This window comes from Falco cherrug, chromosome 5 (assembly GCF_023634085.1).
Source record: "Falco cherrug isolate bFalChe1 chromosome 5, bFalChe1.pri, whole genome shotgun sequence".
NCBI classification, from domain to species: Eukaryota; Metazoa; Chordata; class Aves; order Falconiformes; family Falconidae; genus Falco; species Falco cherrug.
Genome location: NC_073701.1, coordinates 60,702,650 through 60,716,471, shown reverse-complemented (window position 1 = coordinate 60,716,471; position 13,822 = coordinate 60,702,650). Strand labels below are relative to the sequence as shown.

The 13,822-nt window shown below is 37.4% G+C and overlaps 1 protein-coding gene across 7 annotated transcripts in view; it reads right to left on the bottom strand.

The window, feature by feature from the left end:
• The window catches only part of NAV3 (neuron navigator 3), a 414,479-nt gene that overhangs the window by 103,958 nt on the left and 296,699 nt on the right, over window positions 1-13,822 (bottom strand). For all 7 annotated transcript variants that reach the window (XM_055711535.1, XM_027808516.2, XM_027808518.2 and 4 more), the window contains 3 exons: window positions 7,993-8,101; window positions 7,182-7,565; window positions 3,587-3,706 (listed from right to left, as the gene is read on the bottom strand). In XM_055711535.1, coding sequence (XP_055567510.1) covers window positions 3,587-3,706; window positions 7,182-7,565; window positions 7,993-8,101 — 613 coding nt within the window. The remainder of the gene's footprint in view (window positions 1-3,586; window positions 3,707-7,181; window positions 7,566-7,992; window positions 8,102-13,822) is intronic.

Sequence of the window (13,822 nt, the reverse complement as noted above, 5' to 3'; positions counted from 1 at the left end):
CTGCCAGTGTCCCTTCAGCCTTTCATTGAACCATTACAGTTCTTTCCCTACAACAAGCAAATATGCTGTGTTCCTACCTACAACTGTGTGCTTTCCAGAGCAGTATGCAAGCAACACTTAAGCCTTGGCTTACATTGCATTCATTAATTTAACTTTTTATGAAGTTGTTTAAAGAGCAATATAATATTATTATTTTGGATGAGCTCTTTCAGACTAAGTTTCCACATGGAGATCCTTTAATCCTTTGCTTTTTGGCAAGAAGTGGAGATGCAGGTGCTATCTGAAACCAATTTAGACCAGAATCAAACTGAGGACCTAATAGTCTTTTTCTACCAGTTCCATGCCTTAATTTTAATGAATAATTCCTGATCTATCCATGAAATGAGAATCAGTCTGAAAGCATACATTTGCCAGAAATGGCATTATCCTTTAGAGATATCATCAGCCCACTTATCTGAAGATTATTGTACTGCCTGCTCACAAAAAGAAAAAGTTTTAAAATATAAGCAGAAGCTGTAATTTAGGTTGGCAGAGAAAATCCAAGTTCACTTTTTACAAAGAACATGGGGCTGCTGTCAGCAAAAGTTGCCGGCTCTGGTGTTGGACGGAATACTGAAATGTCTCTCCTGCCTGCTAATGCAACTCAGATATTCACAGTGAATCATTTATTTTCTGCTGCACAGGGATGCCAGCAGAGTCCTTTACAACAGAAAGGCCAGGGCAAATCATTCAGTTATGAAAAAGATTTATATTAATTATATCATAGAGAAAATGCATGTGTCCTTCATGTATCTACATGGATGAGAAAGAGGAGAATAATCCTCTTTCATGGAAGTTCATCATACCAGTGGCAAGACATACCTTGAAGCACTGACACAAACCTATTATTTTTTGTTCAGAGCAGAAAAAGAAGCACTAAAATGCTATGTGAGATAAAATGAAATCTCAAGTTCCCATGCTGTTGTGAAGGACCAAAACCTATCCCACCAAACAAAGTGAGTCTCAGCAATCTCTGTATTGCTTTTTCCACCTGATTTCATATCATAAATGAGACACACATTGTTGATCAGCATAAACAATTTTTTGTGTATGTTTTTGAACTAATACAGGTTTTTTGTGACTGATTTTGGCAAGCATGTGTTTTGTTATTGCCACAACTCATAAAAATATTTAATTTTTCCCCTTCCTAAAAACCTTTTTCCAGCTTCAAGGAAAAACATACACATATACAAAAAAAAAAAAAAATCTATGTCAACCAAGCACAATTAACGTTCTACAAATCAAGTATTGAAAGGTCAGGAAATGCCAGAATTGTCTGCACATCTATAATTTACATCATAAATGCCTCTACATTATGATAAAATATTTAATTACATGATAGCATGTAGTATGTTCTATGGCACCCTGTTTAGAGGGTCCAGAAAAGCAAAGGGGTCCAGTTTTCACTCTCCATGTAAGGGAAAGCAGTCATTACAAAGTAAATCCTACTTGACATCTCTAGGCTTTAAGGTTAAAAATTACTTTGGGTATTGCTTACACAGTTTGCTAAAGTCAAGAACAGGTGCAAATGCAGAGTAAAGATGGAATATACTGAGATTTTAGTTGTTGAGATCAAATAAATCTTACCTGAATAGATATTAATTTAATTTTTTTAAAGCCTTGTAGCTTGCATAAAATTGGTTAACTTTTCACTCAAGACCCAAAATAATCTCCTGACAAATTTGAAGTCACTGCTCCACAACCTGATAAGTGATAGACTCAGACATGAAAGACTTAGAAACAGCAGAGTAGTTTTTAGCACATTTTTAGCAAGTCTGACAAAGCTGTATAAACAAAACCAGATGTATGTACTGGGAAATGCTGGACAATCTCATTAACTGAGAACTGGTAATAGCTTCCCTGTGGATTATATGTATGTACCTGCACACTATATAGAACAAATTAACACATACATTACTAAGTAACACTTCAAAGCAAAACAAACACATTTTGTTCCATTTAGAGCTTAAGGAATACTAAGAAAAAAAATTAAATCCCTTAATTTGGACCTTTTGTTTTTTTCAGGGAAAATGTGTGTGGTTTGAAACCTGGGTGTGAATATTGCATGGTGGGAAGAGCTTTCATAACTTCACTCCCAGGTGAAAAAAAGATAGAGACATACAAAAATGTGGGCAGCAGTGACATTCTCTGCCTTTAATTATATGACTCCAGCCTCTAAATTTTCCACCCTCTCTCCCACTTTGAACTTAAGGTTCTTGTTCTCACATACAGAGCTCCATGAAAGTCCCTCCTGCCCACATCTCATTTCTCATTTTCTCCTTCTGTTACTGCCTGAGTTCTATCCAAATTATTTTCTTAAACGCCTACTGTACACTTTCTCTGGTCTTCATATCACGTCAATGCTTGTGTTCCAAAGAACTGAGCTGTGTTCATTTGAATTGCTATCTAAAACAGGCTTTTTCTGCAAGGTCAACAAATGCTAATATGTCAGCTAAAGCAACCTTCTTTTTTTAAGTAACTGGTACTTTAGATGAAAATTATCTTCTTTACCCTGATGCACTGCATACACTATTTGATTAATGCAGAGTATCTCTGACAGGTGTCACAGGCATATTTTCATGAGAAAACTGGGAAAACCAAAAATTATATCATACCTAGTTTAACATCCTAGAACTTTTTCAACTATTTTGCTGGATTTGTAAAACTAGTCACTCCATGAACCTTTTCTCTCTTCCTGACAACACATTTTATTCCTTAAGGAAAACCTGATTTTAAGAAATGGGTCTGAAATCAACACCCTAAACCTGAAGACTGCCAAATGTCACAGCTGCTCCTTTTCTCTATGATGGTCTGACCAAAATCTCAGAGCTGATAGCTCCAACTTCTGCAAAAGTTGGGTAATGAATTTTTATTTCTCAGACATGGATTCAAGCCATCACTATGAATCTACTTTAAGCTCAAGGAAAAACAGAAAACACTTGCCCAACCTGCAGAAGTACTAGTGGAGCACGTTTTTATGCTTACGCCCATATATACAATGGCAGGAAAATGTTTCTTTTTTCATACTGCATAGAAAATGGGATATAACCCTACTTCTTGCTTTCCACTGCTCACAGGTACTGCCGCCTTCTGACATCCACAGAGGGCAAAATGAGTGGACAAGACCAGGGTTCTGATTCCAGCCATCTCCAAATGCATGTTCTGACCCACCTCATCAGGCACTCACAAGCTCTCTGCTGCCTAGAGACCATGTGTATTCTCCCTATGCCCATCAACTGACAAGGCAACCTGTAAAAAATATTGTCCCATTTCAGAGATTCAAGATTGTAAAACAAGTCTGGGCTTAATATTTTCTCTTACATATTCCACAATAAATGCTTCTTAAGTCCCCTTCCTAAGTGAGATATCTGTTTTTTTCACACTCGTTGTGGTATCCGGTGTATCATGTGCTCAGAAAACTAGCAGCCTGAGAAGCTTGCTTTCTCTTGATATTCCTTATGAACAAACCCATGATACATTAGCAGGTGTGAAAGATGAAAATATTTGTAAAGCTTAGATAGCTTTTTACTTAGCAAAGCACTGTTACCTGTCTGCATCCACAGTCACATCATGAACCCCTCTCTGAATGACATCTCGAGAGGCAGCTAGGTCTGGTATTCGGTTCAGGCTTCTTGTATATAGGTTGAGTCCTCCATCTGTCATGTACCTGAAAATAAATGCGTGGTCAATCAGTGGGAAACACAGCCATCTGGCAGCCATGTTTCACTCTGAAGTTAATAGACTGTGGAATTCAAATGTTTAAGGTACATGCTATCCTATTAGATGGTAAGCTTATACTAAATATTCTCACTTATTCTCATTTTGCATGCCCAGTGCAGGAAGATCAGATATGCCTGTTTTCTAGGATCATTTGCCTTTTTCTGTGATGGCTTACAGGACAATCTGTTTTACTAAAATATACTTAGACTGAAGCCCACAATTATCTTCAAAAATTTTAAGTACATTTGAAGTACTACAGTTTTGTCAAAGAACAGCACTGATGCAAGAAGCATAACTCCAGTTAATAAAAAGAAAAAAAAAAAAAAAGAAAAAAGGGGAAAAAATCAGTAGCATCCATTTAAATGGGAAAAGAAATTGAGAATGCAAATCCATAGTCCCTGCTGGCATGCAATATTCAAATAAGAAAGAGATATCCACTGAAGCCTTCACAATGACATTTAAGAATATGTTTCTATCTGTGTTCCTTTTGCTTGATTCCCACCACTTCACATTACAAAGAATGACTAATGAATTGAATAGTGAGTATAGTGATTCTTACTCACTAGAGAACCATTAGAAGTTTTTGAATTTCAAGCAGCAGTAATAATTTCTGAAATGCCTACCTACAGTTTAGTTATTCTATGAGGGGCCTTGGTGCATATAACTGAACAGTACCACAAGCTTGTCCTTCTCTGAAGACCTGTCCATTATCTGTCCATTATCTTCTCAAAGGACATTTCATTAACCGTCTTCCCTCTTTTTTTTTTTCTTTTTTTTTTTTTTTCCTGTGTGTGTGTGTTTGGTAGGTTTGTTTTGGTTGCAGGTTTTTTTTTTACATTCCTTCTTGTAGTTTTTTGTAACTAATGTAGCAACCTAGTACAGAATTTGTACAAATTAATTACTGAAGGACTCTGCACTTGTATAGCACTTAGCATAGAGATATACATATACAGGAAAAAAATGTGATATACTTCAGTGAACCTATTCAAAGTAAAATTACGGGCTTATTGAAATAAGTGCAGTCCCCATGCTAGGATGATGGCTAAAACAACCTACTGGAATTCACTCCCAATTCAAATAATCTTTGACACAAGTTCTCCTCAAGCCCTGAAATGGTGCCACTCAAACCCATCTTTCAGTCGAAGTGTGTGTCCAAGTACACAAACACTTAACTTTAATAACTCTACACAGACTCCCAAGCAGAAGCCAAGGCACACACACTGCTGGTGCTCCAGATGTTCTGTTGGCCCCCTCCCTGCAGTTCCTTCTGGGAGCTGATTTAATTGAAATCAACTGTCCCAGAGACCTTGGGGCTAATACAGCAGCCTGAGAGCACCAGCCTCCACGGCTGCAGTTTGGGGTGGGTGAACTGGTGCAGATTTTGAAAGCAAAGCTGCAGTAGTGTAGCCCTGGGCAACAGATGCAGTTTGAGACAGCATCGTGTCCTGGGTGGTAATCTGGATGAAGGCAACCTCCAGTGCATCAAAACACAAAGTGTTGGTTTGTTGATTTTTAATTAAACTCCGAGGCATTTTACGCACTGGTAAGATTTGGCCTGGAGTTCAGCAAGGGATTTCTGAAACTTTGGTATCTGGAGTCTGCAGATTTGTTTTCAAAGGTAAATTAACAGTTACACTTACACACTAGATTTATCCTTTTATTAGAGAGAAAATTTAAACTTTTTGACAGATAATTTAGCTAGAGGTGAATTGTGCAATAGGTTCCAAGGCTCTGGAATTGCATATTAAATTTAGCTGTGGTTTGAATGCAATCCAGACTATATGGATTTTTTCCTGTATAAGTAAGGCCTGAATGGAGAGACTTAACAAGTGCAACAGGCCTTTCTCACCCTAATGTCTAATTACTGCTGCATTCCTTTCCCCAAGTGTTTAAAGTAATTAAACTGATAATGGAAGAGGCATAAAGGAGATAAGACTTTACATGCCTCAGTGAGTCCTGAAATTTCAGAGCTTATTAACTTGTTTTTAACATTTACTACACCTAAAAATGTTAACTGAGCACATTGCAATTTACTGTCTATTGAGTCATCCTTATTACAGATGCAAAGAAAAGTCACACAAGATGACTATATTAATCCTCTAATGTGATAAGCTAATTAATACAACTCATCAGGCACTGCAAAGGATTCCCCTATTTTTTTTTATAAACTCATGCATCTGTCAAAGGCAGCTTTTATATTCCTTTTATGATAAAAGGTCTTCAGACATTAGAGTATTACATTTTCCATATGTCTTTTCTCTGTTCTAGCACACATGAATATGGCATTCTACTTGACAGCCACTAATGCTGTGCTGTGGACAACCTTGTCAGCAGTGCTCCATTCACAGATCACTGAGACAGTGCACCAGTCAGATATAGCAATATGCTTTCTTTATAGTTATACTTTTTCTAGAGATTTGTCTTTGGATGGTGCTTGAGGTGAGACACTGCTCTAGAGAGAGCTTTGATCACAGACTTACATTTGCTCTTAGGAATGTACCCATACCCAATGTCATCAGCCACCATTCTCTAATCATAACTATACTTCAAACTACAAGATTAGATTGACAGCAAGGTATAGAGTGAAGTAGTGTGGTGTGACATGGCCATGTACTCTATGAGACTTCTGTTCAACCCAGTGTTACCACAGCCACCAAGCAGCCTTGAGATGGCAACAACAACACTGAACAGTAATGTAAGTATGAGTAAAACCATGACATTGTTTTTTTTTTTTTTAACCGATGCTTTAGGAGTTCTAACATACATAGGAGTGGAGTGACTTGTGTTCCAAGATTGATATAAGAGTACTTAAATAGTAATTTGAAACACAGGGAATGCAGTATCCCAAAGTCAATCAATTGATTAATCAAACCGAAACAAAAATTATTCTCATTCTTCCTCCTGGGTATGCTAGGAGAGTGACTGATCTATTCTTTTATGAAAAGATATTCTTAGAGCTCAGATGATATGCACAGCTGAAAATTGCAATAAAGGCCTATCACACAGACTACACTAGACAATACATGAAGTGGAAACAGAGAATGTCAGTGCTGTCAGTAACTGCTTTTCATCAGCTGCATCCAATATCATATCTACCATCTCAAATAAAACATAAAAATAGTGAAAGAAGACCCACGCCAGGGCAAGCAGTGCAATGTGATGGTTTACAAGATAGCTAAGAAATTCCAGTATGTAGTAAGAAGTGCTCTTATAAAAAAATCACAGTAAAGTTGTCTTGATGTTAAAGAAGAACCAACTTCACTGGCAGCTTAGGAGCTTATTTTTGTTTTGGTTTTTTATATGTACAGTTTTTTGTTGCAACCATAGCACAACTTTCACTTGTGTGCCAGAATTTGTTAGAAAAAAACCTGTTAAACTTGCCAATCATGCATTGCTTCAAATGGGGAAGAATTGCTACATACCCACTATTGATGTCATCAGTTCTGAGGCTTTTCCCAAGAATGTCCCCATCACTCATGTAGCCACCGACGTCAACTTCAGAAGACACGTCCAAATCACTGCTTCCCTTCTCACTCATGTCAATCTGTGAGATATTTCCAAGGCGAGAAACAGCTGCTCGGCGAAGCGGAGTGGTGTACATGAATCGAGAAGGGTCTGTGTGTATGAAGCGACTTGTGCTGCTGCGAGGATAACCAGCACCCAAGGAAGGGGCATCTCCCGCCTGCAGCCGAGGACTGGCCTGCCCTAGCCTCCAAGTCACCGGGGTGGACCGGCTTGTCAGGCTTGGTATGCTTCTCCCATTCACCTCAGTTGTCACAGTGCTGTCAAAAGTTGTCTCCAATGTGCTGCCAAACAAAATATGTAGAAGTCAGTGAACTGTGCTTTCCCTGCTCCTAAGAAACAAGGAAAAGCAAAGGCTGGTGAATGTATGTTTTTTTAAAAACCTCTTTTGAAAAGGTCTGTGTTAGTGTGTGTGTTTCTCCATGTGCACACGTTTGTGTGTACAATAACCTCTACTTACAAAACAATCTAAAATAGATTTTATACATTTTAAAGTAGATGTATATGAAACAATCATGATCTTTGTGAATGATTGTATAAGACACTTTGACAGTAAAGTATATTAAGCCACATTTAAGTTGTTGAGGCAGTCTAGCAAACAGTATGGTTACTGTCATAGTTAAACTTCCCTTTGCAAGTCTAAATCATTCAACAACTAGTAATAATCTCCTACAGTTCAAATTTTTAGTACTCTACACAAAATCAGTATACCTGTGGCTTATCTGCGTTCCTCTAAGGCTGGACATAGTTTCTTCCAAATTCTGTCTCAGGTCTGCTATATTCTTTACAGTTCTCATTCTTCTTGTTTCAGGGTCTTCCCCTGGAAGAAAACAGCAAAGCAGCATGAATTGTAGTGCACACAAGTGTACAAAGTTGAATAAACTGCATGCATGTATACACAGCTGAGAATACATACACAATTGTAAATAGTTCTGTCCCTTTAATCTTTTAAAAAATAAAACCTCATCCTTTCAGTAATAAAACACACATATGCTTATAAATAACGTGGTATGTAAAAAACCCACTGAAAAGAGTCCTGCTGAAGTATCTCTGCTAGAGCCCAAGTCTATTAATGGAACTCAGATTTACTGTGTAGGGATTTTTATTCTCTGTAATCAAGGCATGATGCAGCCCCAGACCACTTGATACATTACACAGCCCCTTTTTTCTCCACGACATTTTACATGACTTAGTAGGAAAAAAAGCCACAGTAAATCTGTGTCTGGAAAGAATTGGGATGACTGTTACAACAACTCTTCAGTATGCACTTAACATACAGGCTATTTCAAAGTACTCTTTAAGTAAGTCTAGCAATTAATAAAGCATCTTTCCTGAACCGTAATGGTTTCCTGAAGGGAGAGATTATATTCCATATGGGATAAAAAAATATATATATATTCTTCTTGGGATAAAAATCTGAATACTTTAAGCACATGTGTCATTTATACAATTATGCATTTTAACAGCCTTCAGGGACCTCTTGTGAAAAGCTAGTCTGGTATCTTGAATAGTGAAGTCTGAAGAACTTCACCTGGAACATCCTGAATAATGTTTACTTCACATGTTTAAAGAAAAAAAAAAAAAAGGGAAAAAGAAAAGTTATATATTATGTGTTACAAAAGGAAAATATAATAAGCTTCAAAGTAACCTCCAGAAGTCATACATGAGGAAACAAAAATGCATGTTTTCTAGCACATCCATATATCAAAGAATTTTAGTTCATTTTTCTTTTGGAAAATAAAAGAATTTTTTAAAAAAATCTGTGACAAAATCACTGATTTTTTCAAGGTTAGTGTTCTGCTTCTAGCTGTATCCTGTATCTGCTACTTGAAAGAAGGTTATCAAGAAGCATTATTATTATAGTTATGTGTACAATGCTGAATAATTGTGTAAATTATTATTATTTTTTTTTACTCCATCAATGATAAATTTCATGTCATACCTCACCTTATTAAGTCAATTTTACTCTTCATTCTGGAAATGTTATCAAGAATGATATTGTGCGACCACTAAAATTATGACTAATATTTAACTCTAGATTTCGGCATTCTCATCCAGACCAAGCTTTTAATCTAATTTTGAAATTCTCATGACATCAAGACTGTTTCCTCTTTGAATACATCTAACAGGAGACAGTCTGGTGAAATCAAACCCAACATTATACAAAAAACAAGATCAGAAATGCAAGCAGAGGGAAAATTCCTTACATTCCTTACATGAAATGATATTTCACATTTGTGATATGCAAAATACACATTCAGATACACATTTTCAAGTTGCTGTCTTTGTCATTCTGTTGCCCCTCCTCCTCCCATGCTTGTGTGTGAGTTTATACAAAACATAAATTCAACAATGATGATGTGTCTGAGAAAAAGCATAGCGTGCAATCTAAGTGAAAAAAAAACAGGTAGGAGACGTTCGGGAAGGAGGGAAAAGGAAAACAATAATAAAAAAAAAGATGGTATCCCTTGCAGAGTAGATAAAATGGGGAAAAAAGGAGGAGATCTTAGTATAAAGCTTGCAAGAAAAGTTGCACAGTACAGAGAACTGAGAAATATTCAGCATGAGGCCAGAAGCAGTGAAAATTTTATATTTAACAAAGCTTTCTGCAAAAGTAAAGGAAAAGAAAAAAAAAAAAAAGCCCTACAGGAAAAAGTACTGGTAAGGTTAAAAAAAAAGTCAATACAACATCTGTTTGTAGGCCCAGCAAAAAGGTCGACTTACAGAACTACAAGTGTGGGTTTAACATTGGTTTACAAAAAGCATTGAGTTATCACATACAGTGACAATTATTTCAAATATAAGGGAGAATCTGCAGAAGCAAACTATATTTGAACAATGGTTCACTTAAGCTCATTGAATTTTGACTAAAGAAGAATCCTTTGAGCTCATCAACAAACTGAATTGCTACCGTACCCTCTTCTGCGGTCCAGGTCCTATCACCCAAACACTCTGCAGGCAGTTAAGAAAAACCCCAACTCCTGACATTAAATGGAAATAAATGATTCTATATATATTCCATATACCCTTTATTTCTTCCCTGATAGACAAATGATGCATGGTACTAGCCAATGCAGACTGCAGTTGTGGCTCAATGTCAAGCTGGCTTTCACAGCAATGCCACTTTGAGGTTTTCCCATCTAGTCTGGCCTGGCAACGTCTTCTCTCCTTGTTGCTGCAGCCAAATAATCTTTCAGGAATGGCTGTTTCCTTGTTTGTTTTATCTCTCCAAATAAATTCTTCAGTGGTTTAATGATCCAACAGTCCATAAACCTTGGGTTGACACCAAGGAACTGACAGTGGGGTCAACACCTGGACAGGGTGGAGACAAGAAGTGGGGACACAGGGCCAGACTTCTCAAGCCACACCCTGAGGGCACATACATTCACAAAATTTTGCTCCGTAACATAAACTACCTGTGTGCCTTTTCACATGTATTACCTTGCAGGAGGCAAATGTTCAGACTCAGATTGAAATTAACACATCTATTCCTGTTCTTCAAGATAGACATGTTCAATCAAGCACCTTGCTAATCAATGTATCCCATGTATCATTTGCAGAGGTTTCTCCACCATCCTGGAAATTCCCATGAGGCAAAAGGGCTCATGAGTCACCATCCCTGGACGTATTTAAAAGACATGTAGATGGGCTCTTACGGACATGGTTTAGTGGTCAACTTGACAGTCTTAGGTTTACAGTGAACTTGATGATCTTAAGGGTCTTTTCCAGCCTAAATAATTCTATGAATCTACGCCAAGGCTAAGCTGGAGACCATTAAGTCCTGTTAGATTGAACCTGTTGAAAGCCCAGGCAGTTCCTAGGAAGCCTGTCCATGCCTGCCTCCAGGCAGTTGCCTATGGTGCACTCGGTTCCTCTCTGTCACTGCCCTTTGTTTTCCCTTCTCCACTAAATACACTCAAATTCACTTAAAGGAGCACATTATATTCCTGCCTCAATGCCTATATGAGGGAGACCCAGGACCTGTTTGTTAGTTGCCTTGCCTCAAACCAGAGGTGAAAGAGTAGCTTGTTGGTGTAAGAGAATTTTCTGTTATAAACAGAAAGACAAATTCCAGGGTGTAAGCAGGCAAAATTAAATGCAAGGCAATACTTTACCTTTATATTTATTTGAGGAACTGAAATAATTCATGTTTGCAGGGTCTTTGCCCTTTTCCTCCCTTGTTTATCCTTGTCAGTTGTCCTTTGCTGTATGTTAAAACTGCAAATTGTTGCAGCAAAAATGACAGCAACTGTCTTTTTTAATATATATTGTACAGTAAACAGCATAGCAAAGCCTTAAGGTATAATTGCAATATAAAAAAAGGTACATGTACATGGCAAACTGCCAAAATATATTTTCACAGAGAAGAATATTTCACTCTCAGACAAATTATACCATAAAAGTGGTGTTACTCTATCCTGGAAAGGTGAAAAGTTTGACGTCTAATCTCTTTTGATCTCTCAGTGACACAAAGGATAATTTCAAAATCTTTCCACCGATTATTTTTTTTCTAAAAAAGATACAACTGGAATGGTATGATCTTAAAATACCACATAATACTACATACAAAATCCTTATAAGTGTTAATTGCTTTTAAAAGAATTGTTCTTTTTTCTTCCCATCCTTTTCTTAAGGCCTTATCAATGGACTCATTCTGCACCATGGATTAATAAGTCATAAAGTACAAACAATTGAACATGACTGAGAAATTTTCTGCACTGAGTGTAAAATCCTCAGACTTAACTTGCATCTGACATTACCTGCGTTTCCAGGGCAGCATGGTGGTGCCCCATCTACATCAAGCCTCCTTCTGTATTGTGACTGCTAGAAGAGACACTACGGTGCTTATGGCAGCAGGATTGGGGCACACTGTATGGGTTCATAGGGGGCTCAGACTCCCCTGGGCACCTTGTTGCTTATTACTATGGCCCACTGCCATCATACAGTCTACCTGTATTTGCATGACCTAACATGTCAGAAATGCTCTCTGGCTTGTTATCTCCAGTGATTCTGGTTTGTACGCTAAAGAAAAGCCATTCTATTTCATACATGGAGGCACTGGGCTAAGACTAACATCAGGGTACCCTGAAACGTTCTGTCAAAATTCTGTTCCTCTTACAAGAAAGTCTGATGCAAATATTTTACTGACCCCATGCAATATAATCTGCTCAGATCAGTTGTAGCTGCATCATTTATGTCAAGCATGAATATTCCAAAAGATTGTCCCCCAATTCTTCCCTCTAAACAGTGAACCATTACAGGTTTCTTCAATAATTTTCTAGAGAACAAATTATTTTCTCCCACTGTGTGACATACATACACAGGAAAACAAACTAATCATTTTACAGAAATCACTAAATACCTGGGTTAAACTTGTACATTCACATTTCTGAAACTCAACCATAATTGCACAATTAGTAATACTGTTCATAATCACTTCAGTACTTCTGCACATGTAATTAGAGCCCAAAGCAGATAAATGGGAGAATAATAATTCCATCAATTGTCTGACTTTCGTAAAAGGATTTACAAATAAGCAGCTCCCTAAAGAATTGTCCAGTCTTAGATATTAACTCCATTCACAAAGGAAAGAACCAGTTTTACTTTGCAGGTGGGGAAACTGAGGCTCACAAGAGAACAGGCATTTGCTCAGTGACACAGAGCTGAAGAGGAGCAGGGGCAGGTGAAGAGCCCAGCTTCCATTGCTAACAAGCCTCTAACCTCTAGAAGTCCCTTTTAACATAGTGGTATAGTCTAATAATAAAATATATGCATAAAAAGAGAAGTCTTGTTTCTTTGTTATTTTGAGCTGATAGCTTTCTACATTACATACATAGCAAAATTTTTATCCTGAACGTTTGAATACAATCAGGGCTAACACATCCACCAGCAAAGAAGCTCCAGGCTAGACACATGCTACATAACCTTGGAAATGCAAGCAGCCACTTCAACCATTTGACTAGCTAAAGAACAAAGCTTTGGAAACGAACACTTTGAGCGCTGTCATAAAGGGCTAAGAGATGAAAAGTAAAGCCAGTAAAAGAGAAGCCTTTTGAAGCACCTATGGCCGTGGACTTCAAATGCTCACTGGCATGCACTGATATAATAAAATTGGTTATTTAAACGAAACTGAAACCCTGGCACTCACAGTTCCACATATAGGGGTAAAATTATCAGCAAGGGGGAGACAATATTGGAGGGACAGTTTTGTAGGTAGGCCAAGACATTTTATATCTAAACCAAACCTTGGATTCATGATTTCAATTTTAAAATTCATGAGGACGTGTCATTAAAATTAAATTATATATGAGTAAATGAATAGTACTTAATTGTTTCACCTTATTTCTTCAAACAGCTCAGCAAATGATGCTCAATTATTCACAGGCTGTTGCTGCCCATGCACCCATCAAAAGTGATTTAGACATTTGTCTTCATTTCATACAGACTTTAGAGGTAAGAGTAAGCAAACAAGGAAGAAATGGCAAGACCTTATTTTTGCATACTATTGCAAATAAACCCAGTTCTATCTTGTGAAATGACT